This window comes from Ailuropoda melanoleuca, chromosome 14 (genome assembly GCF_002007445.2).
Source record: "Ailuropoda melanoleuca isolate Jingjing chromosome 14, ASM200744v2, whole genome shotgun sequence".
NCBI classification, from domain to species: Eukaryota; Metazoa; Chordata; class Mammalia; order Carnivora; family Ursidae; genus Ailuropoda; species Ailuropoda melanoleuca.
In genome coordinates this window covers 70649398-70672687 of record NC_048231.1, presented here as the reverse complement: position 1 = coordinate 70672687, position 23290 = coordinate 70649398, and the positions used below count along the sequence as shown (strand labels likewise).

Here is a 23290-nt window from a genome sequence, read left to right as displayed (position 1 = left end):
CAAGAGAAAAAGCTCACAACTTTGGAAATTCTTTAGACTTTGCGTTTGGTGTTGGGCCAGTTCATGCTAAGCTATTCACTCAGATTCACTCTAGAGCAGGATTTCTTGGCCTTAATACCATCGATATTTGGGGTTGGAGAATTCTGGGGCGTGGGGGGGGGCTGTCCTGTGCACCGTAGGGAGTTCAGCAGCATTCCTGGCCTCTACCCACTAGAGGCCAATAGCACCTCCCCCTCAGTTGTGACAACTAAAAATATCTCCAGACACTGCCAAATGTCTCTCGGAGGGAGATTGGGGGGCGGGCAGCAGGGATCATCCCATGTTGAGAAACACTACTCTAAGGGAACGGTTTCATTAGGATGGGCTCAAACTCAGCCTCCTCGGACTTTACACAAACAAACAAAAAAACCTACTTTATCATGTGCAAAATACTGACCCATCAGTCTAGTGTACTCAGATGTCTTCAAAATTTAGCCCAGTTTTATTCTCAAAATTGAGATCTAGATTTTCTAAGCAGGCTCAGCCTAAGTCACCTCTTAAGATGAAAACCATGTGGCCAAAATCACCTTCGGAAGCCCTTTTGGAAGATGCCATTTTATAGACACCATACCAACCCTCACAGTTCCATCAAGGTGTTCATTTAGCTCCAGTGGAATGCCATAAGAAGTATGGGGTTTGTAGTGGTGGGCGAGTTACCACGAAACACAAATCTTCATACTCTAACATCACTTTTGATGCAGAGCTGTTCATACTTCATGAGGCACATGAAAGTCAGAAATGACTCAAGAACAAAACCGATCCGTGGCCCTTGTGTCATGCTCACATGGAAACCGACACCTGAGCTGGGGGTTGGGCAGGATTACAAGCACTATTCGAACTGAAATCTGCACTCCCCCCACCTTTGCCCCTCGGATTATGCTTCTGATGGCGTTCATAGGATATAATTCACTGTATTATCATGTAGGACAAAAAAGAAGTTTCTAGTTTCAGGTCCAACTATTGCAATATCGGTTAGTGGATAGATTCTATTTTACACTATAAACAGGAAATGAAAAGAAAAAAGAAAAAGCAATTTAAGATTATTGTATCGTGTATCACTACTCTGTATTTTGTATCATTATTTTATCATTATCTTGAACTCAAACCATACGACCCCAGATATCAACCCCTGGATATGAAGACTTCCTTTGAACTTGTTTAAATTCTTCTAAAATCAGACGGACAGATCTTGTCTTGGCTCAGGATCAGAACAGGATCAGTTCCAATATTCATTTGTCTTTCCATGCCCGGTAGGGCTGGTGGAGCTCCTAGGTTAACTACATGCTCATTTTCTTACAAGAGAAAATAGGAAGAACAAGACTTTCCTCAAGGATGAAGACACTAATTCCAAACTGGCAATGCATGTCAAGAGCACGCTAGCTCTTGTCATAGTCCCAGACAGAACATCAGTGACATCCAAACAAAACAGCTATTTTGGAAAGTATATACTAGCATTAAAATGGATAGTCCTGAGTAATAACAGCTAGCAAATAAATTGACTGACCTTGAGTTTTTTTGGTTAAGTCACTTTTTCAGGCTTAGCAGGAGGAAGTTACTTTTAATTAGATGTTCTAATGTAATTAGTAGCAACACTCACTCATTCGTCAAATTTATTGATACCTCTGTTGTGTCAGGTGCTGCGCTAAGGCATAAGGAAGTCAGATGTGAAAAATATCTTCCACAAAATATTTTTCAGGATAAAGTGGTCTAGCCAAGAGATATTATGGTATCAAAACAACTATTAGCTAAAGAAAATACTAGCTCTTCCTGCCTGTAGCGTCTGACCAGGCCTAGGCAGAACCAGCTGGCCTACAACTGGGGTACAACTAGAAATCTTAAACTCTCACCCCAAACAGTTGACTCTTCTTCACTTAGTCACTAATCTACCTAGTCAACAACTTAGTTTATCTGAACTTGTCAGCGCATTCATATAAAAAAAAAAAGGAGAAAGATCCATTTATGTTAAAATCCATTTATATTAAAATAAGGGGCATTTTAATAGGTAGTTGAATAAATATCTCAACTATAAATTTATCAAGAATCATCCTCTGAATTTTCTTCTTCCTTTAGGGTTAGATCCTCAGAAGGAAATGGCCCACATAATGTCAATTCTCTGTAAGAGTTCTTTTTCTACATTAACCCACCATCCTTCCTTCAGTCTTCATAGAGTAGACTATATTATCAAAGATGTGTCCTCCATCATGACCCATGTAGTAAATTTCTGGATACAGGGGAAACAGCTGTCTCTATAGATTAGTGTATTTTCTTTTTCATGCTGTTTGTTCATTCACTAGCTCATAAAACATTTACCAAATGTCTATTCTGCTCCAAGCAATGGGAGATAACAAAGGTGAGTGCAGGCATGGGCTCTCCTCTGAGGAACACACAGATCAAGAGGGGGGACCATTTACTGCATATACAGTGAGATAAGCCCTGTATCCCTGGTATGCACAAGAGGTAAGGGAAACACATAAGAGGAATCAAAGGAGGCTTTAGAGAAGATGCTTCAATTAGATGGCTAAGAGCCCAGGGGACCCCTAGTGGAAGAGGGCTCTCAAGCACAGAAGCACATGTGAGAAAACATAGCCCCCTTCAGGTAGTGACAGTGGTTTGGTGCTGATGTAATCTAACATGTAAGGGTGGTTGTGGAGGTTAAAGACTGGTAGCAGGGACTGGATAACCAAAGCCTTGAGTGCCACATAAGGTCTTGTCTTTACGCTATAGATAATGGAGAGCCACTAGAACTGTTTATTTTTTTTTTAAGATTTTATTTATTTATTCGACAGAGATAGAGACAGCCAGTGAGAGAGGGAGCACAAGCAGGGGGAGTGGGAGAGGAAGAAGCAGGCTCACAGTGGAGGAGCCTGATGTGGGGCTCGATCCCGGAACACTGGGATCACGCCCTGAGCTGAAGGCAGACGCTCAACCACTGTGCCACCCAGGCGCCCCTGGAATATTTTTCTAAGGATATGTGCACAGCAAATGGTTTTGGAAGACAGAGATGGTGTCTCCCCCTGGAGCAAAGCACTGGTTGGTTTATAGCTTACTGTGATGAAGATAATGTCTCCCTCTGGGACAAAGGGAAGACATGTTTACTGCCCACTATAAAAGATGTGGTGTCCCTAAGTTCAAGATTCCTCTCTGTGTATGCAGCCATCATTTGGGCCTATTCACATCAACTTGCAGGAACTGGGGTTTGGAGAAATGGCACAAATGCTGATACTCCGGCTACTACTATAGCCATGAGTAATAAAATCCATTGTCTCCGACCCTGGAGTTTCATGTCTTGTGCCCCCATCCATAAAATTGTGGCAGGCTAACTTAGTAACTTACAAGTCGGTAAAGTCTCAGACCCTTCAGAGATTTTGATACCTAATTACTACCTATGAAATGATCATGTTGTTCACATAATACCATTCTTTAACAACTTTTCCAATGCCATTCCCTGCCTTGTCTTCACTTAAGCATACTTAAGTAGGACTCATACTCAATCTATGTCAAAAGGATTCAAGACTATGTTTTAAAATGTGGTGCATGAAAGCACGCAGCAGGCAACTGTCATTTTCTATAGGAGGGGAAAAAGGGAAAATTTTTTGCCCTTTTCCATTTTTAGAGATGGAGAAAAAGCGAGGCAGGAAAATCCAATGATTTGCAAAACTCTTAAAGCAGTTCCACAGCAGGTGTAGCAGGCAGTGCCTTGGCCTTGGGTAGAGTTTCTGAGAGGTTTGGTCTAACTGACCAAATGGCATCAAGTCACAGCAGTCAGGTGAGGTGTGGGGAGGTGGGGCCGCCCTGAGTCACAGAACCACAAGGAATCTAGTTTCCTGCCAATTCATGAAATACTGGACTGGCGGTGTCCAAAAGCTTTATGCAAGGGAACCAGCATGCATTAGGCTGATGACTGATGATATTCCATTGCTACTGTGCCAACTGGAAACAGGATACCAGATGTTTCTGATTTCTGCCATGTGGATTGGGTAACTGAGGAGAGTGTCTACACCTGAAGGAGACTCAAAACATGTCACACAAGGTGACAAAGGTGCTCAATGACTGGTAACAATGACAACAGCTGTGATGATGAATGATGCCTAGGTGAAAAACGATTATTCATTTAAGCTAATGGAACAATTCAGGATATAACTATAGGTCTGTATTTTATTTCCAGGTGAGAGGACAAGGAAGCTAGAGGAAGAGTCCTATTTACCAGCACTTTAAAAGCTTGGAACTGTGAGAGGAAAATATCAGTACAGCATGTCAGTCATTTCTGTAAATGCCTCCAGGTGAATGCTGGTGAGTAGGTCATGGCCATATAGGTTATATTTTATATCTCCAAGGCCCAACAATAAGACAATTGGAAATATCTAGGAACCCAGTTACAGGAAGAAAAAAAATCATTGAACATATTTTTCCCTGACATTAAATTAATATAGTGTGGTAAAATTTTTAGATGCATCTCTAAAGTGTTGTTTCTGTGTGTGATGCAGAGAGCACGGAGCTAGAAATAAGACAAATAATCTAGCCACTATGCACACTTTCACTGGCTGCATTAGTGGGTACAAGCCACTGGTGAACTCATGACAGCAGCTGCTTTCGAATGGGAAAGGTAATTTCTCTCCACTTTGCCTCGGGATGGACTCAGGTGTACCAGCCTGGGAACAAGAAAGCCACACAGCGCTAGCCTTCAGGAAAGGCAGTTCCCAACAGGGCCACCCTGCAGGGACCAACAGCAACACCTGGTTTTGAGATGGATGGCGTCTCCATTTTGTTTCCACAAAACAGGTTATGTGGATCCGCTACCCACTGGGATAATAGGTGACTTGGCTAAAATGATTTCACTTGTGGGTACACATTACTTTTATTCCTCAGTAACTTCCGCAAGAGTCATAGCAAAGAATTCTATCCCAACAAGAATACTAAACTTCTTGAATTTGTGAGAATCACTTATTTCCAGAGACAGCTGTGAGTTTCTGAAAATAATAGGAAGTAAACGTATTAGATATTCTGACCTAGACTACCAGGGCTCAGTGAAAGTAAGGAAAGGCTAATTAAAGCAATGGACAGAGAGGACCTTCGTGTTTAGCTCAATTGGGGGCTGACTGTCTCCATTAATTGCAGCACAGTACAAATGAGAACACGTGTATGTGTTTGTTCCTCACTTGGGCCTGGTCGTTTCACACAGAGGAAAAATATTCAGACCATCACCGCGAAGTCTAGGCAGCATTGGGACACACATCTGCTGTGAGCCACAAGAGGGCCAGATGGAAAAGTAATTCAAGCACACACTGACTGGATGGTAGGGGTAGGGCTTCAGTTATACAAAAGTTACAGCAGATTTAGCTGGGAAGGCTTTTGGCTGAAGCATCTCACTAGATGGCACATAATGCTATTGCTATTTTCACATTTACCCTTCCTTCTTTCTAAATACATTGTGTAAGAGCAAAGGTAAAGAAGTGGTTAATGTTTTCCTATCTTCTGCTATTAACAATTCTCCAGACTTTTTAATTAAAAAAAACCCATAAATTGACCTTTAATCCTGAGATCTATATCATTCAGTAACAAATATCTGTTTTTCCTTTTCTTAGCAGACATAACTCTGAAACGTAGGCTTCAACGTATGCAGATATTGGGGAAGGGGTCAAAGCAGAGAGATGGTGTGGCATTAATGTGAACACCACCGCAAATATTAGGGAAATGGCTGCACTGAGCGTGAAGAGATGGGTTCTACTCCCAAGATGGTGCCAATAAGATCTGCAAATGGTGGCCCTTTCCATTTACTTGAGTCTCAGTAAAATATGGATAATAGCATCTCCCCTGCTTCCTCAGATGCCCAAGGACGTGTTAAATAGTAGCATTTGGGAGGGAGGGACAGAGCACTACACAAGTGTGAAGATTATCCTCATATGATTCCACAAGCAGAGAGAATGAAAAAGTGAGTCAACCCGGGCACGTGGGGACCACATAGTGCCAGGTGTTCAGAGCAGGACAAACATCTACATGTGGGATTAGATTTTTTATTCTTCCCCCAGATGTTGGGATATGGTAAATGTTAGGGAGAAGCAAAAAATTACTTTAAGCCTTTAAAAATGGGACCCGGTAAAAAGAACAGATCGTGAATTGGAGACTAGTAGAAAGTTGCAGAGAACAATAGCAAGCTAGGCTGAGAAAAACCTTGCCACCAGCCCAACTCTGTATTTCTGCCATAAGGGCAAAGGTCTCTAAATCAGAAGCAAGTCTCGGCACCTTTCGCAGACAACCTCTTCTTATGCACTTATAACTGCCACTGTATAATTCAGGGATGTACTGGAACACAGACGTTAGATTACTTTGCGGGTTCCGACTGATTTGGGTAAGTACTTAGCGTATGATGCACAGCTTGTCCAGATCCCACAAGAACCACTGCTTTGCTTTTTTTGACAAAGCAAATATCATACGATGCTATGTCATTAATCTGTAATTAGGCTTCATTTCAAGCCCAGTATTCCTATTTCAGATGCATGTGGCATGAGTCCAGTCAAGCATTTTCTCTGAGTCCCTTCTCCGGAGAGGAAAATGACATTTACTATTAATCTTTCTGAAAACATACTGAAATAAATTTATTTTCCTCCAATGCATATGGCATGTAGCTCAAATAAGTATTTTCTGTGTTCTTCCTGAAGCTTAAAATATTCTGCCTTTTTGGGCACCTGGGTGGCTCAGCTGGTCAAGCATCTGCCTTGGGCTCAGGTCATGATCCCAGGGTCCTGGGATCGAGTCCTGTATCAGGCTCCCTGCTCTGTGGGGCATCTGCCTCTCCCTCTCCCTCCCCTCCCCAATCCCACTCATACTCTCTCTCTCTTGCTCGCTTGCTCTCCCTCTCAGATAAATAAAATCTTTAAAAACTTTATTCTGCCTTTTTAATTGGATAGAACAGCCTCAAGTTTGACCATCACTGGGCAAAATATTTGAGGAACTGTCTTCTTGTCACAAACATCAAGACAACTAAAAGTTCTGAGGACAAACAATATTTATATATACCAACAATTCTCTCTTGGCTCGGGGCCACTCTGTATTCCCCAGTTTAGACAACCATTCCGTAAACTAGAGAGGGTACAACTCTTAGAGTTAAAAGTCCCAAGATTAAGTGCTGAACCACAACTTTGCAGGGGAATGTTTTTCATCTCGCCTCTGGAAATACCACAATCCTGATAGAGCAGGGATACCAGGCAGGTCTGGAAAGCACAGAGCTGTCACAGAACAGTCTGTTTTCCTGCTTCTTCGAGTCTCAGGATTTTCAGACCGACATTACTCATCCTTGACCGAGCCATCTGCCTGGGACAATGTTCCACGGCTCAGGGACCAGCAGGAACTGGACATGACGGAAAGCTGCAGGGAAGCCAGCCTGCTCCTGCAGAATGAGCCCCAAGGCTTGGAGAGCCAGCGAAGACTCGGACAGATGAGATTGTTCCGTTCCATCCAGCCTGCTGAGGTCATGCAGTCCTGCCTTGTTGAAACTAAACTTGACGCCATATTTAGTCAGCCCTCTGAGAGTTAAAAGTTGAGCTTCTCTGCTGTCTTCAGTTGGCTAAGCCTCGGTCAGGCTGCAAGCCATAACACCCGGTCACGGTCACGCTGAATAGTGCTAGCTGCAGGCTCGTCAACATGCAGTGTAGACGGCAGTGCCCAAGACCTATCCTCTCTGTTAGTGTCCGAGAAAACGGACCCACCATCCTCAAAGCAATCAGGAAAACAGCTGATGCTCTCAGGCTGCTGTGTACAACACTGTTTTCTCCAAATAAAGCTAAGATGACAGACAATTTCTCCAGGGAGAGCCTGTCTGTCTGCACACAAGCGTCTACACCCACACCACACGTGCCAGTAATCGCTACTATCTTCCCTTTTTTCCTGCTTCAATGTTTAACTTCTATTTCCACTAGGTCCGCATTTTTCCTTGCTTGCTTTAATTTTATTCTTCATCAGTTTAACTGAAAACAGACCCACAATTCCTAAGGTCAGAACATTCTAAAGTGGTCACTTTATTGGGCAGAGCCAATAAATAAATAATATCCAAATTAGAGAGTACTAAGTTAATACCCTGTGATTTAGGAAGAAATGGCCAAGTAAGCCTTGTTTTCAATATTCTCCCTTCTCAATGACCATGCACTGACAATCTTCACACATAATTTTGCTTTAATAGAAGCAGCTCTGAAGGCAGCTGGTTTATTAGTGCAGTGCATTTGCCCTGAGTTTACCCTTCGTTACTACTTGCTACCACTTTGCACGTAGTAATGGTCCCTACTGCCCAGAAGCCTCACATGAATTACCCCATCAGAGTTCCCTGTGCCCTCCCAGCACTCACCTTGGGGATGCGGAGGTGTTCCTAGAGAGGAGGGAGATCCTGGGAGAGCCTCTTGTGAGTCTAGACACGGAGGGCTATGGCGCAGAGGGGTGGGGGAGGCAGGGGCTGCCGGGGAGGTCAGGTCCAAGGAGAGGTCACCTCTGCCCCGGCTCGTGCTCCGGCTTCTCAGTTCCTTCTCGTGCGCCTCAGCTGCCAACTGCTCCAAGTATTTGTATCTGAAAGTTAAATTCCAAAGGGTTTCCGTAAAAAGCAAGAGGAGCCCGTGGCTGATGCTTGTTTATGGCTGAGACACCTGCAGAGTGAGCTGGTTTCCTGATGCACGGAGCATGGCTCAGGGCTGGCTGGAGGGCCAGTCTGCCAAGAACAGCCAGCAGAGCCAAGATGCTAATGATTAAAAACCCCGCATCATTCATAACCAAACAAATTGGGAGAAATGGCAACATCACACAGTCTCCAGATACTGGATCACTGCTGCACAGTCCGATTTTCTCTTTTAGGAAACATTTGTACAAATAAGCAAAACAGCCATAATGCCCATTACAGAGCCCCAGCAGTGACAGCTGAAAACCACACGCACTCAGAGCTTGCAGCTGTGAGATGGGAGGGGGGCCTCGGTGCGGCGGAGAGAAACAATGCCCCCAAAATACCAAAAGGGGTTGTTGGACGAAGCCCTCCCTGATTTTCTGAACCTGCTTCAATGCTAACAGCAATGCGACTGGAATTCACTTTGTTCTCTCAGTGTCGACCATGGAAACTTTTTTATATTCTAAAATATTTCTGAGTAGGACTCAAACAGCCAATAGCTTGGACCTGACGTCACATATAGTTTATTCATCAAAGTCAGTTTAAAAGAACAAAGATACATCTGTTTTGCATTTCAGGCAGGCAGAACCCACTAACTGTTTATTAAGACCAGCTACCAATCATAGTCCTCACAGTGCGCCTTACAGATCAGACCAAAATAACTTTGAAATATGTGCCTCTTCCAGATGTCTGCTAATTTTACCCACCATTATTTGTTCAGAAATAAATTTACGAATTCAGCTGTAGCAGGTTTCTATCTTACCAACCACGACCCTTTGAGACAGGTTCTTCCAGACCCTCACTCACACCTGTCCAGATTCACTGCTTCAGTTCCTCCCAATGGGCAAGCCCCCTAACTCTAGCCCACTGAAGCCCCCACCAGACACCGCGCATGGCATTCCAAATTCACCCGCATAAGAAAGGCAGAGTGCATCTATGAAAACTTTAAAAAGAATGCACTGAAAAAGCACACATTCTGCATGCATCCACAAGGTAGCTGTGGCTCCCCCACGGCTGTCTGTCCGCGGTCGTCACCCCTTCTCCCTGCAGTCCAAAGGCCATCTGCCCCGCAGGCCAGGCTTGCATGCGTGTCTCCCTCAGCGAGGCCTGCCTTGACCACCACAGCTGGAAGTGATCTTGGCCTTGCCTCTGAACTCATGTCGGATATGTAGTCCATTCAACTCAGATGGCATTTTACATTTACTGCCTGGCATATTTAGTCATCTTTTCACATGTGTGTGTCTGTTCTCAACAAGTAGTTAATAGGATTTCTGAGAACAGAAGATTACCATCCTTTGTTCTTTCCCTTGGCGCCTTGCATTTGCCGGCCGAGGAGAAGCAGGCAAGGCGTGCAGTGAGGGGCCTGAGAGAGAGTGCCCCGCCTGCAGGGGTCTCCCTGCAGCACCGGAGGCCCAGGGTGGCAAACACACCGATTTCACTTGCCGACAAAAGACCCGTGATGGGTCCGCATACCCAACGTCCGGGGCACGGTTGGGAGGGCAGCTGCCTCATGGTGACAGGGCGAGGGAACTCAGCCCAGAGAGAAAGCTTTAGAAACTCTGGATTTCCTCGCCACCAACGTCACCTCTCAAAAGGTAGGAGAGGTAACACAAGGAAGCTATCTGAACTTAACTTAGACCAGCAAGGAAAACCACCCAGCTGTGGAATCTTGGAAGAAAGGGACCTTGAGGGCAAGAGTCAGAGCCCCAACAGGAGGCATGTTCTAAATGAGGGCGAGGCACCCTCGGCCCGGGAATTGCCGTGAGCCCAGAAGAGGGGTGGGAGGTATCCCCACGCTGAGTCCAAGCCTTCTGCCACAGGAGAAAGGGGCAGCCAAGAAACGGAGTGCAGACAAAGAGATCTACATAGGCCCAAGGCTTCGGGCCAGGAGGACAAGCCATTTATGACCTTCATTTCCGGTGGCCCAGCCCTGGGCCTGGCCTCTCCACACCCCTACCTGCAGGTAGCCAGACTAGTGGGGACGTGGGGTTCACCCCACTTTCCAGGGGTTGCCAGGGGTTGTTCATCCAGCGTCTGGACAGACAGGACTCAGAGGCTTCCTGCACACCCTCCATCTCATAGATCTCATCCATAGGGGAGCCACAGGACATGGGAAGAGCTGAGGATTTAATATGAATTCTTCTGAGGAGGCTTAGCTGGTAGACAAAAATGGCAGGGGAGGGGGCCTGGGGACTTGTTTGATGGGTATCAAGTTTCAGTTTTACAAGAAGAAATGAGTCTGGAGATGGGTCACACAGCAATGTGACCATACCCACCACTACTGAATTGATACGCTTAAAATGGTTAAAATGGTAAATTTGATGTTATGTGTATTTTGCCGCAACTAAAGACTTTTCATTTATTTTTTAGAGAAAGAGAGAGTGCACACATGTGCATAAGAGGAGAGCGGGGGCGGGGGCAGAGGGAGAGGGGGAAAGAGAGAATCTTAAGCAGGCTCCATGCCCGGCGTGGGCACTCAGGACCATGAGAGCACGACCTGAGCTGAAACCAAGAGTCGGATGTTTAACAGACTGAGCCACCCAGGGGCCCCTACAATTAAAGACACTTAAAAATGGCAGGGACGGGGTGCCGAGGTCAAGAGTAACTAAATCTTTGTGAAAAAGCAGTGCCAGTGTCCACTTGCAACAGGCCAGAGAGGTGAGGGGACCCGGCGCGCCTGGGAAGGGCTAAACCCCCTGGCATTTACTGCTGTGTAGCTTAGCAACCTCTCCTGACCCCTGTCAACCTCTGGCAGTCCTTGGGGAGGAAGCTCGCCCTATGTCTCAACCTTCCCTTACAGACAGACTCTGAGCGCCCTTAGAGGCCCAACAGTACCTGATCCCAGGAGACCGGCAGCCCATGAGAGGATGGTCGTATGTCCCTGTGACTTTGTGACACACCCCCAACCAACAGACTCTCCTTAAGTTTCCTGTGTGCAAAGCACTGGATTTTCTACCCACAGACCACAGCCTCAAGGAAAGACGTTTCACCGTTCCCACCTTCATCTAAACATTCCCATTTATCCTACTTCTGCCCGTATCTTTTGTTTATTCATTCATCGTTTCATTATTTATTGAACATTTGGTGAGTGCCTGTCATGTGCTAAGAGCTGCCACAGGTACGAGAGATTTCATAATAAACAAGAAAAACCCCACCCTCGTGGAGCTCACAGCTCGGTGGGAGAGACGGCAAACAAACCTTAGGAATGAATTCACACATCCACCCAAGTCATGGGCTGCAGGGGCCGGGAGGACAGTCGAGGGAACATATACAGGGCTCTACAGAAACTGCTTGACCGGAGCTTAACCTAAACCTACTTCCAGATGACTTTTCCTGCCACTCTCCTGCTTGTGAACTCTCCCTTACATTAAGCCAAAATCTGGCTCCTTCTAAGTTCTACTCTGTCCTCAGACCTGCTAAGCAATGCTCAGAATCCTCTTTACTGCTTCATGCATCATTTCTCCAATCCTAGCTCAGTCCTGACCTTCCCCCTGCCCTCTGTTCCCATTACCCCCACTTGTCATAGGCATTTCCTATGCCATCCCCCTCAGACGAATCCCTGCTCTGACCCCATCCCAACATATGCTCAGCCTGGATCCCATTCCTTCTTAGTCCCTTAAAGAGATTATTTGTGAATATCATTTAATCATGATCAGATAAAGCCTTTCTCCCAATACTAAAAAAAAAAAAAAACCAAAACCAGAAGTAACACTTCAACAGTCTTACTCTGGGTTTGCACCATTGTCAATAAAATAGTTTGCCTGAGATTATGGAATGACATAATAGGAAATAAATCAAAATAAAATCTAATGGGTCATTACACCTCAAAATAGCAAAACTACATTCATCTTGTTATATGACAAACCTCAAAAAACCCTCTGCTATGACTCTGGCCATTCTTCTCGGAGTCATTGCATTTATACTAAGAGACATGGGACCCAACAAACACACCAGGCTCTACCAAGAGTTGCTAGGGGTGCCTGGGTGGCACAGTCAGTTAAGTATCTGACTCTTGGTTTCAGTAATGACCTCAGGGTCGTGAGATCAAGCCCCCTGTGGGGCTCCGCACTCAGTGGGGAGTCTGCTTAAGTTTCTTTCTCCCTCTCCCTCTGCCCCTCCCCTTGCGCTCTCTCTCTAAAATAAATAAATGTTTTAAAAAAACCCTTTCTAGATGGAGTCCTCTTCCTTACTTCTGAACCTCTTTCCACCTCTGATCTCCAGTTTCCCCATCCATTTCTGAATCCCACTATACTTGGCAATCTTATCTTTTCCTGGTCTACCAGAAAGCCCCAATAGCTTTCCAAACAGGGACACAAGTTTATATCCCTCTCTCCCTTCTTCACCAGGTTATTCAAGAAGCAAATTAACCAAGAAAAGTGGCTGGTCCAAACCAAAGGGAAATTCTTGGCTGCTTCCATAACCCTCCGTGTAAGCAGAGATAGGGCACACATGAGGCCAGAGAGAGCCCACTCCTGCACCGGCGAAGAAGGCCCAGGCAAATGGGTGGCATGGGGCAAGGACTGATGTCAGAACAAGAGGCACCAGGAGACAAGTGGCAAGCACCCCTCTGTATAGGTTTTCCAGGCATAAGTGATGCTGTGCTTTGATATCCAGAAAGAGGGAGTCTTCAATGGTTTGGGAAAATTTTGAGGTCAGTCTGAGCCAGTACAGGACTTGATATCTCCCCAGAAGCTTTCAAGCCTTGCTGGTGCAGACATAACCTGACAGTCAAGTTGTCAAAAAACAAAAAAAAAAAAAAAAAAAAAAAAAAAAGGCAGAATCTGGAGGAAGAGCTAGAAAGTAAAATTTGGTTTCTTAAGCCCGGGGAATGAAGTCGACAGCATTTTCAATAAAAGTCTATGTCCTCCAATATCAAAAATGGGTATGAATTAGAAAAATAGAAGTTTCTTTAAAAAAAAATAGAAGTTGCTTGTTTGTTTTGCTCTAACTTTGCCGGCTACAACTGGTTATTATGATGGCAATAATCTAATAAAACACTGGAATTAAAGCAATGCCATAGTTTTGTTTATAAGTCTGACCTAAGCATCTAATTTTTTAATTGGATACAGGCAGGCTCCACTCTTCCCTGCCCTCAGACTGTCTTGAACTGTTTAGCTGAAGGTGTCTAAGAAAATTCAGCAAAATTCCACTTTTTGGCATAGTTCACAGATGGTGAGGTTCCCAAACGGCTCTAGTAGGAAATCAGCCTTTCCATTGCTCCGTGTACTATCGCCATCTGGTGGCTGATGGAATTACTACAAGGTCAAAACTTGCCTTGCTGGTTTACTTCCAAAAACAGTTTCTTTTGCTTCTCTTAGTTTATCAGACATTGAATACATTCACTTCGGATATTTTAGGATTCAAAGAATGGGGCAATTGAAAAAACAAAATAGTTTACGGCTTAATATTTTAAATAGAGCTGTGGATTCATTTGTTCATTTATTTCATACATCCTTCCTAGGTGCCTACTATGGGCCAAGCACTGTGGAGGGCACTGGGACAAGGAAAATGAGACGTGGTTCCTGCCATCTAGGAACTGAGAACAGTTCAGTAGGGAGACAGGTAAATGATCAGGCACATCCTGCAAGAAGAGTCTCAGGAATGTTCGGCACTTCAGCCAGTGCCTGCCATAGTGCGTGCATTCAAATATTTGTTAAAGGAATGCTGAAGGAGTGACCTGGAAGCACACAGTAGGGACACCTACCCCAGGCTCAGTGGTGGTAGTGCAGGGTATTTAAAATACATACCATATGTCAATATGCAAAACTAGTGTGCTCATGTGGAGAGGAGTCTGGAGGAACAGACCTATATTTCACACCATGATAGCACTAAAAAATAAATCTGTACTTTCTTGGAAAATTTAGATAGCTAGGACACTTTATTCTACAAAATACCAGTTGCCCAAATTCTTAGGTGTCTTAAGTGAAGCTATTTATTTTAATTAACACAGTCTACTCAGCATGCTTGGTTAAGAATGCAAAGTCAAGTGCCATTTGGTTGTAATAGGAAAGAAGAAATATACAAACCTTTCTTCTCTTGCTTGTCTTTGCTCCTCTCTTTTGTCTAAATACTCTCGGCTAATGGAAATATGCAGAAGAAACAAAGTAGGGAAGGAAAATAACAGAATTAGATGCTCATGAAATTGCCAAGAAATTATTTACAGTGTATCATGAAAGACTCTATTACCTCAGAAATGGATAGTGATTGTGTTGGATTAAAAAACAACAACAAATATAAAGGCTATACTTTAAAAGTACTAAATACAATGGATTTCTTATAAAAGCACAGGGATGAGAACATGGGAGACTCTACAATTAAAGAAAGAAGAATTTAGGTATATGGGGGAGAGGGGAGAAGAAAAAAACTTTTTAAAATGTCAAACAATATGCAAGTAACATATGTCAATTGCAAGCAAGCAATAGCTTTCAGAGACAATTAACATCCAATCAAGGTCTGGTAGGCTCCACAACTTTGGTCTCAAGAATTAAATCTGAGTGGGTCCAGGCATCTTGGCCATTTTGTGTTGCACTCTGCAGTTTGGAAATTCATCCCACAGTGCAGGATTCTTTCTCTTCACCTTTCACACTCCCAGTTTCTCTGCAGGGATCATGGGAAGCCCTTGCTTTGTACATTTACTTGTTTGCACTCACAAGATGCCAAACTTCATCCAATTTTAACATTTATTGTTCTGCTCCTGCTGATGAGATTCCAGCTTAAATCTAAGTTTAGCTAAGTTAGCTAAGTTCAGCCACTTCTCAATGGACCTCTTATTTGCTTGAAAAATTATGACTTCATGGTTTTCTAAACTGGACCTCACAGTGTAGTTAAGTATTCTACCCCTGGGGCACCTGGGTGGCTCAGTGGTTAAGCATCTGCCTTCAGCCCAGATCATGATCCCAGAGTCCTGGGATCGAGCCCCGTTTCAGGCTCCCTGCTTAGTGGGGAATCTGCTTCTCCCTCTGCCCCTTGCCCTGCTTGTGTTCTCTCACTCTCACTCTGCTCTCTGTCTCAAATAAATAAAATCTTAAAAAAAAAAAAAGATATTCCACCCCTCCATGAACTGGTAACAGAATATGAAGGGGCAGTGCATCAGAGCAATTAAAGCAGATCAGGAGAAGGAGAAAACACAGCAAAGACCCAGATTTGTTATCATTTATAAGCACCTGTCCTCATCACTTACCACATTAGAAATAACACATCCCATAACCCAGAAAGCTTAAGATCATATTCAACAAAAATAACAACAGATAAGGATGCTTCGCAAGGGAAAAAGCACAAGAAGACTAAGCAACTTAAATCAATAAGATGGCTGAAGAAAGGTCAGCCATTTGAGTCATCTCAGGGACTACTTGATAAAGCTTTTCCTATTTCCTTTTTTGAATTTCTTTTCATTCACATCCTAAGACTTCAGGATGGAACCACAGTCATCATAATTAATAGCTGTATGTGGTCTGTCCTGATGGTCAGCATTCCTTCTTGGACAGGGTTGTTTTGCCAGGATCTCTCTGTGTCTTAAATGAGAAGTGAGACCCACTTGGGACCAAGAGCAAACAGTGGATAGTTACAAGTACAGTCTCTGCCTACATACATACATATGGCTCAATATATAATACAATGCACTCTTGTCCTGTTCTTCTGGGACTCTAACGACATGAGCGTGAGGCATTCTGTTATTTTGATCTATGGGTCCCTGAGACACTGTACATTTTTTCCAATGTTTTCCTCCATTTTTTGAATTGGATAATATTTCTATTGTTCTATCTTCCAGTTTAATGACCCTTTCTTCTCTCATCTCCATTCTGCTATTGAACCCATTTAATGAATTTTTCATTTTGATTACTATATTTTTCAGTTCTATAAGTATTTCCATGTGGTTCTTCTTTAAAGTTTCTATTTCTTTACAGAGACTTATCTTTTCATTAGTTTCAAAAGTATTTGCCTTTACGTCTATAGAACAAGTTTATATAGTAGTTGCTTTAGTCTTTGTCTGATAATGATGTCTATGTCCTTTTGTAGTTAGCATATTTTGATTCCCTTTTTTCCTTTAAGATTCTCTTGGTTTCTCTGTGTGACAAGTTACTTTGAATTGCATTGAGAACACTTTAAATATTTTGAAAGGAGACTCTGGGTCTTCCTTGAATTCTATGAAGAATCTTGTTATGCTTCAGCAGGCAATCAACTAGGTTAGGTTCAGCCTTCAAGTTCCGACTGCCTTCTGACATTGGTTCCAATATTATCTCAGTTTTCAAATATTTTTAATTTTCTCCAAATCAAGCCCTGTGTGTACCCACTCAGTGGACAGTCTGGGAGCTGAGTGGTGGTCCACTCTGTATTTAGTTCTCAAAGTCTGTGGCACACTGCTCAGGTTTTAAGCCACATGTGCACAACTGGAGATGAGCTCAGGAGTGCTCTCTTGATTTCTCTACTCTTTGTGAATTTCCTATAATTTTCTGGCTTCCCTGGGTCTCCCTTCCTGCTGCTCTAGCCAGAAAGCTTGGGCTTTATTTTCTACGCTCTGCTGCATACTTTCAGTAACTCCATCTGCACGCATCTGCAGTGTGCCAGAATGACACAGAGAAAAAAAAATGGTGATTTCCCTAGCACTCTTGGAGTCATAGTTCCTCTGGTCAGAGGAAGGGTTCCCCTCCCTTACAGTTTGAGGCACCTGGCTGGACACTGCTGCCATCATTGTGCTTCTGTAAAAATATAGCTTCAAGGCTGGGGTAGGAAAAAAGGGGGAAATATGGAAAAACAAGACATTTCTCCAGTCTCTGACTCTTAGGACCCCATTTGCTGCTCCTCGGTCCAGAGAGGCCTTCTCTTAGAGTTTTTTAGTTCACACTTAGTATGTGCTTCTGAGTTTTGGAGTACCTCTGAGGACACACTAGGTGACAGTAGAGGAAAAGAAGGGTACGCTCTCACTGGCTTGGAACTTTGAAGACTAACCTCTGTCCCAGTTCACCCACTCCCTTTTACAGCTCAGAATTATCAGAGCTCTCAGCATTCTGCCCATGATTTCTGGTTGCATTCAGTGATGCAGTAGAAGAGACAGGACGGAGGATGCATAGTCCATCTTCCCCTGAACTGGCACCCTGTTTTAATAGGTTTTTCCAACAAAATCCTTCTATATGTAAACAAATCTCTGAATCTTCCATGTTTTTCTCTCAGATTCTCTGCTGCTACTTGGTGGCAAAATATGCAAATCTCTCAGAAATCCCTGATTAGGAAGGATTTAATCTGTTCCAGTGGTTTTACAAATGGGTCTTTCCAGAAGTGACAACTTCCAGAGTTACCTCATGAGAAATGGTGCATATAAGTGTGGCATTTCCATGTATAATTTGGGAAGAGTGACAGCTCAGGGTATGCCATGCTATCACAGCAGAGGATTGACGTTGGTTTACTTCATTCAGGCAATTAACCCAGCCTTACAAAAGCCAGGATTAGCATTTCACCCACAGACTTGGGATATTTGTCTCCATGTAATAGTGAGTTACAATTAAGGCAACTTCATAACTCTGCTTATATTTTCACCATTTCTACAATTACACATGCTCTCCTGGGTTCTGGAAAAACATTACTGAACCTGTAAATCCTCAATGACAATGTTTGATATTCTTTGTGGATTTAAATGGGAGTAATTGAAGGGAATATTGTTTGCCAAAGAAACTGAACTGAGGAAACAGGAAATGAAGATGGAGTAAGAAATGAAAACAAGAAAGAACATAGGAGGTCTAGGAGCAATGACTGGAAAGATGACAAAGGGAGAGATTAGGAGGAGGAGAGGAAGCAGGGAAAGGAAGAGGAGAAGGAATGAAATGTGTCAGGAAAGAGTAATTGGCAGAATGGCTTTCTCCTTCATAGGAGGAGAGATTATTGTTCAAAAAAATATATTGAAGATTGCTACAGGGAGCAAAGAAGCAAACCAGAAGGTGGGAAAAGCATTTTCTTTTGGCATCCAATAGAATATGAATAAAACATGAGTAGCTTTAGGGGGAAATGACAAATTAAGTTAAGACAATTAGGCTCTCAGTCTTCAGGAAGGCCTGGATAAGACCATTTTCGATAATGGAGGACCCAAAAATACACAAGTTCCTAATTGTATTTGGCTGGCTTTCTGTGCTTCCTGCCATATGGTTAGAGGAAGAGGGCCATAACAAGCCAGAGCTAGCCCATTTCAGGAATGTCTTACTGTTCCTTAAAAACAGAGACAGTATCTAAAGCAAACATATTACTACCTAACCCTTAAGACCCATATGAATCATAGAGCATGAAGGTATATGCTTTAATTTTCAATTTGTTATTTACAAAATCTTGAAATTCCTCTTACTTGAATTTGTTCCTTTCTTCCCGTTCTATTCTCTGCAACCTTTCTTCTCTCTCCTGCCGCCGCCGCTCTCTCTCTGCTGCCAGTGACTCTTGGTGCTGCCTAAAGGATGATGTGAGAAGACCACTCAGTGATGACCTAAAGATACAGAGTTAACGTTTTAGTGGCTTGGCCTGTGATTAAAAGTACCCAAGTAGGAACCAGCTAGACTTCAGTTAGAATTGAGGGTCTGGTCCGCTGGAACCTAGGTATTGCCGGGGGAAATTACTGAGTGTCTCAGGATCTTCATCTGTAAATGGAGGTAAGTAACACACTTCATGTGCCAGAAGGACAAGAAGGTGGTGATGTCTATAAAATACGAAGCACCATGCTTGACATATAAGCAGTCATCAATAATAGGTGTTATTATTATCAAAAAGAATTCCAGTAATATGCATAACATGTAAATAGAGGTTCATCCCCTCTCCCCCTCCCTTTCTCTCTCTGTAGAAACACACAAATTTTAAACGTGTCTATGGAAAGACTTTATAGAATCATCATTCAATCTAAAACTGTTTTCTTACTCAGTCATCAGTTTAAAAAAATGATATCTTACCATTTTCAACAACATGGATGGCACTAGAGGGTATTATGCTAAGTGAAATAAGTCAGTCAGAGAAAGACAATTATCATATGATCTCACTCATATGTGGAATTTAAGAAACAGAGGATCATAAGTGAAGGAAGGGAAAAATAAAATAAGACAAAATCAGAGAGGGAGACAAACCATAAGAGACTCTTAACTATAGGAAGCAAACTGAGGGTTGCTAAAGGGGAGGGGGTAGGGGGATGGGGTAACTGGTGATGGGCATTAATTACATGATATAATGAGCACTAAGTGTTATATACAACTGATGAATCACTGACCTCTACCTCTGAAACCAATAATATGTTATATGTTAATTGAATTTAAATAAAATGAAATAAAATACAATAAAAATAAATAAATCTATCTTTAGGGAAAAAAACTGTTTTCTATCTTACATATGCTAAAATATTTTACCATACACCAGATTCTCAATATACCCCCTCAAGATAATTGTGTCATCTTAAAACAGGTGTTGGGATAACAGATGAAGGAAAAAAGACACAGCAATGGTCTGAAATCTGATCAGAATTAAGGAAATTTCATTCTACATCAAGGAGCAGCCAAGAACATACAGCATGTTCAAAGGACTTGACTCTTAGTGATAGCACCCAATCTGGACTGTCCACAGAAGATGGCATTATGGGGACAGCCAGCTGTGGGAGGCCTCAGTGAGGGATCACAGGGGTGGGTATCACAGGAAATGTTAAGTCAGGAGAATGGGTGGGAAAAGGGAAAATTACGTAAGCATGTGAAAAATAAGGAAGGGAGTTTGTTGGGAAGAGGAGTCTGTTGGACCTCTGGGGAATAACAAAACAAATCTGTATGGACAACAAGGCCTTAATTTATTGAAAAAAATTCCAAAACTAAGATACAACTATTTCTGAAATATTGGTTGGGTGAAATCCTACTTGAATTCAGTGAAAACATGCCTGCCTAGTGGAAAACGCAAGGTTCCTTAGTGCAGGAGAAAGATGTGACTGATATCACTCACATTCTGCCATAAGTCCCACAGCCGTTCTCCCTAGAAGAGTGGAGCTGCCTCTCACTCTCATTTAGAGGTGGAAGAAGTCGAGGGAAGAAATTGCCTTCCTGATAGCTACAGGAAGGGAGCAACCAAATCCTAAACTCCAGGCTCACTAGGGAGCTTTGACATCAGCTCTGGACAATCAGGCATGTATAGAATTTGATTTCCCCTCACATAAATGAAATCCAGACTATCTTGCTTAAGTTGCTGTTATTTATTTTTCTGTTATATGCAGCTAAATCTAAGCCACAGAGTGGACAGGCTTACTATACCTCTCACACAGTGATGGACAGAAATTTCACAGACACAACAGATTTTTTTAACTTGACTAATAAGTTTAACATAACAAAGGAACATATATACCCAATGCCCCAAGTTAGAGAAAACACATTCTTCTCAAATACACAGAGACCGTCCAAACACTGACCACTAATCCTGCCACAAAGCTCATAAAGAAGCACCAAAAATTGGTTTCCTATGGGCTACCTTCTTAACCACAATGCAACTGGTCAAAAATAATAAAATTCAAAAATTGATATAAATGGAAAATTGTAAACACTTCTAAATAACTCAGGCCAAAGAAGAAAAATACAGAAAATCAAAAAACATTCAAAGGGTACTATAATGAAAAAGCTATATATCAAGATTTAGAGGATGTTTCTATATTAGTACTTAGAAGATTTATTGCCTGCAGTGTTTATATTAGGAAAGAAGTTAACTCAATAATCCGAAAAGCAACAGTAGAACAAATTCAAAGAAGGCAAAAGAAAGGAAATAAAGGTATGAACAAAGATGAATGAAATAGAGAAATCAAGATATATAGAGAAAAATCAACAAAATCAAAGCTGATTTATAATTCTTTAAAATAATAATAAATACATTCTGTCAAAATTGTTCAAGAAAAAAGCTATGAATAAGCAATATTCAAGAACGGCACACAGATACAACTACAAATATAACGAGAGAAAAATGATGAGAAAATAAGGAGAAATTTCTATGACAATACATCTGGAAACTTTGAAGAAATGGATGATTTTCTAAAAATAACTTACCATATCAGACAGAGGAAGAAATAGATATTTTAGATAGCCCTTTGAACCTTAAGAAATTGAATCAATTCATTACAGATATATCTACACACACCAAAACAAAACAAAAACCTCACAAGGCTCAGATTTTTAAAGGTATTTTCTATAAAATAATCAAAACAGAGCTCATCTTAATCATCTACAAAGTTTCAGAATATATGAAGAACGAGTTCACTAGTTCATCTTATGTGATTAGTAATACTCTGACACAAAAACTGAACAAGAACAGTATGAAGATAGAAACTTAAATACTGGGGCGCCTGGGTGGCATAGCGGTTAAGCGTCTGCCTTCGGCTCAGGGCGTGATCCTGGCATTACGGGATCAAGCCCCACATCAGGCTCCTCTGCTGTGAGGCTGCTTCTTCCTCTCCCACTTCCCCTGCTTGTGTTCCCTCTCTCGCTGGCTGTCTCTATCTCTGTCGAATAAATAAATAAAATCTTTGAAAAAAAAAAAAAGAAACTTAAATACTGACTGCAAATAGAAACACCACTGCAAAATCTGAAATAAAATCATGTTTTGTTTGTCCAATGAATGCGAGGATGTTTAAGATGAAGATATCAGGGTGCCTGGGTGGCTCAGTCGTTAAGCGTCTGCCTTCGGCGCAGGTCATGATCCCAGAGTTCTGGGATTGAGCCCCCGCATCGGGCTCCCTGCTCAGCGGGAAGTCTGCTTCTCCCTCTCCCACTCCCCCTGCTTGTGTTCCCTCTCTTGCTGCCTCTTTCTCTGTGAAATAAATAAATAAAATCTTAAAAAAAAAAAGATGAAGATATCAATGACAGTAATAGATATAGGAGAAAAACCAATGACTAACTCTTTAGATGCAGGAAAAGCTTTAAATGCAATATTCATATGTTTTTAAAAAAAACAACAACAACGAACAAACCAACTTCAGCAAGCACTGGATTGGAGAGCACTGTCTTAAGCCTGACAATGGGTATTTAGCAAACAGAATTTTTTAAAAGACTATGGTAAACATTACTCAATGCTGGAACATTAAGAGCATCTTAATGTTAGAATTGATCAATCAGTGGGAAGTGATGGACTATTTAACAATTGGACTATTAGCCACATAAAACAAAATATAATTAGGCCTTCCACATACCTAACACAAAAATAAATTCTGGGAGTTTAAGTGGAAAATGTAGAAAGTACAACTTTGCAATGTTTAGATTTCAAGAAAAAACTTTTATACCAGAAACCAAAAAGGGCAATCAAACAGGAAAAAACTTGATACATTTACATATATTAACATTTGAAATTTGTGTGCATTTAAAGAGTATTTAAGAATAAAGAAAAGCCACCACTTCGGAGGAGCTACTTGTAATACATGTAAACCACAAAGGACTAGTATACATACAACAAAAAGAACCACTCCACATCAGAAAAAAGAAATCAGTGGAAAAATGAGCAAAAATGACCAAAAAAAAGGGACATTTTGCTGAAGAAGAAAACTAAATGGCCAATAAATATACAAATGATGCTCATCTTAACTAGAAATGAGGGAAAAAGAAAGTTAAACCCATAGTGATATATGGTTTCAGATGTCTC

General features: G+C 42.2%; 1 protein-coding gene across 11 annotated transcripts in view; it reads right to left on the bottom strand.

The window, feature by feature from the left end:
• FHOD3 (formin homology 2 domain containing 3) overlaps window positions 1–23290 on the bottom strand; it is a 505390-nt gene that overhangs the window by 70820 nt on the left and 411280 nt on the right. For 9 of the 11 annotated variants that reach the window (XM_034643277.1, XM_034643280.1, XM_034643282.1 and 6 more), the window contains 3 exons: window positions 19005–19139; window positions 14704–14754; window positions 8375–8589 (listed from right to left, as the gene is read on the bottom strand). In XM_034643277.1, the coding sequence (XP_034499168.1) occupies window positions 8375–8589; window positions 14704–14754; window positions 19005–19139 (401 nt within the window). The remainder of the gene's footprint in view (window positions 1–8374; window positions 8590–14703; window positions 14755–19004; window positions 19140–23290) is intronic. The other 2 variants (XM_034643279.1, XM_034643286.1) reach the window with 1 other exon arrangement.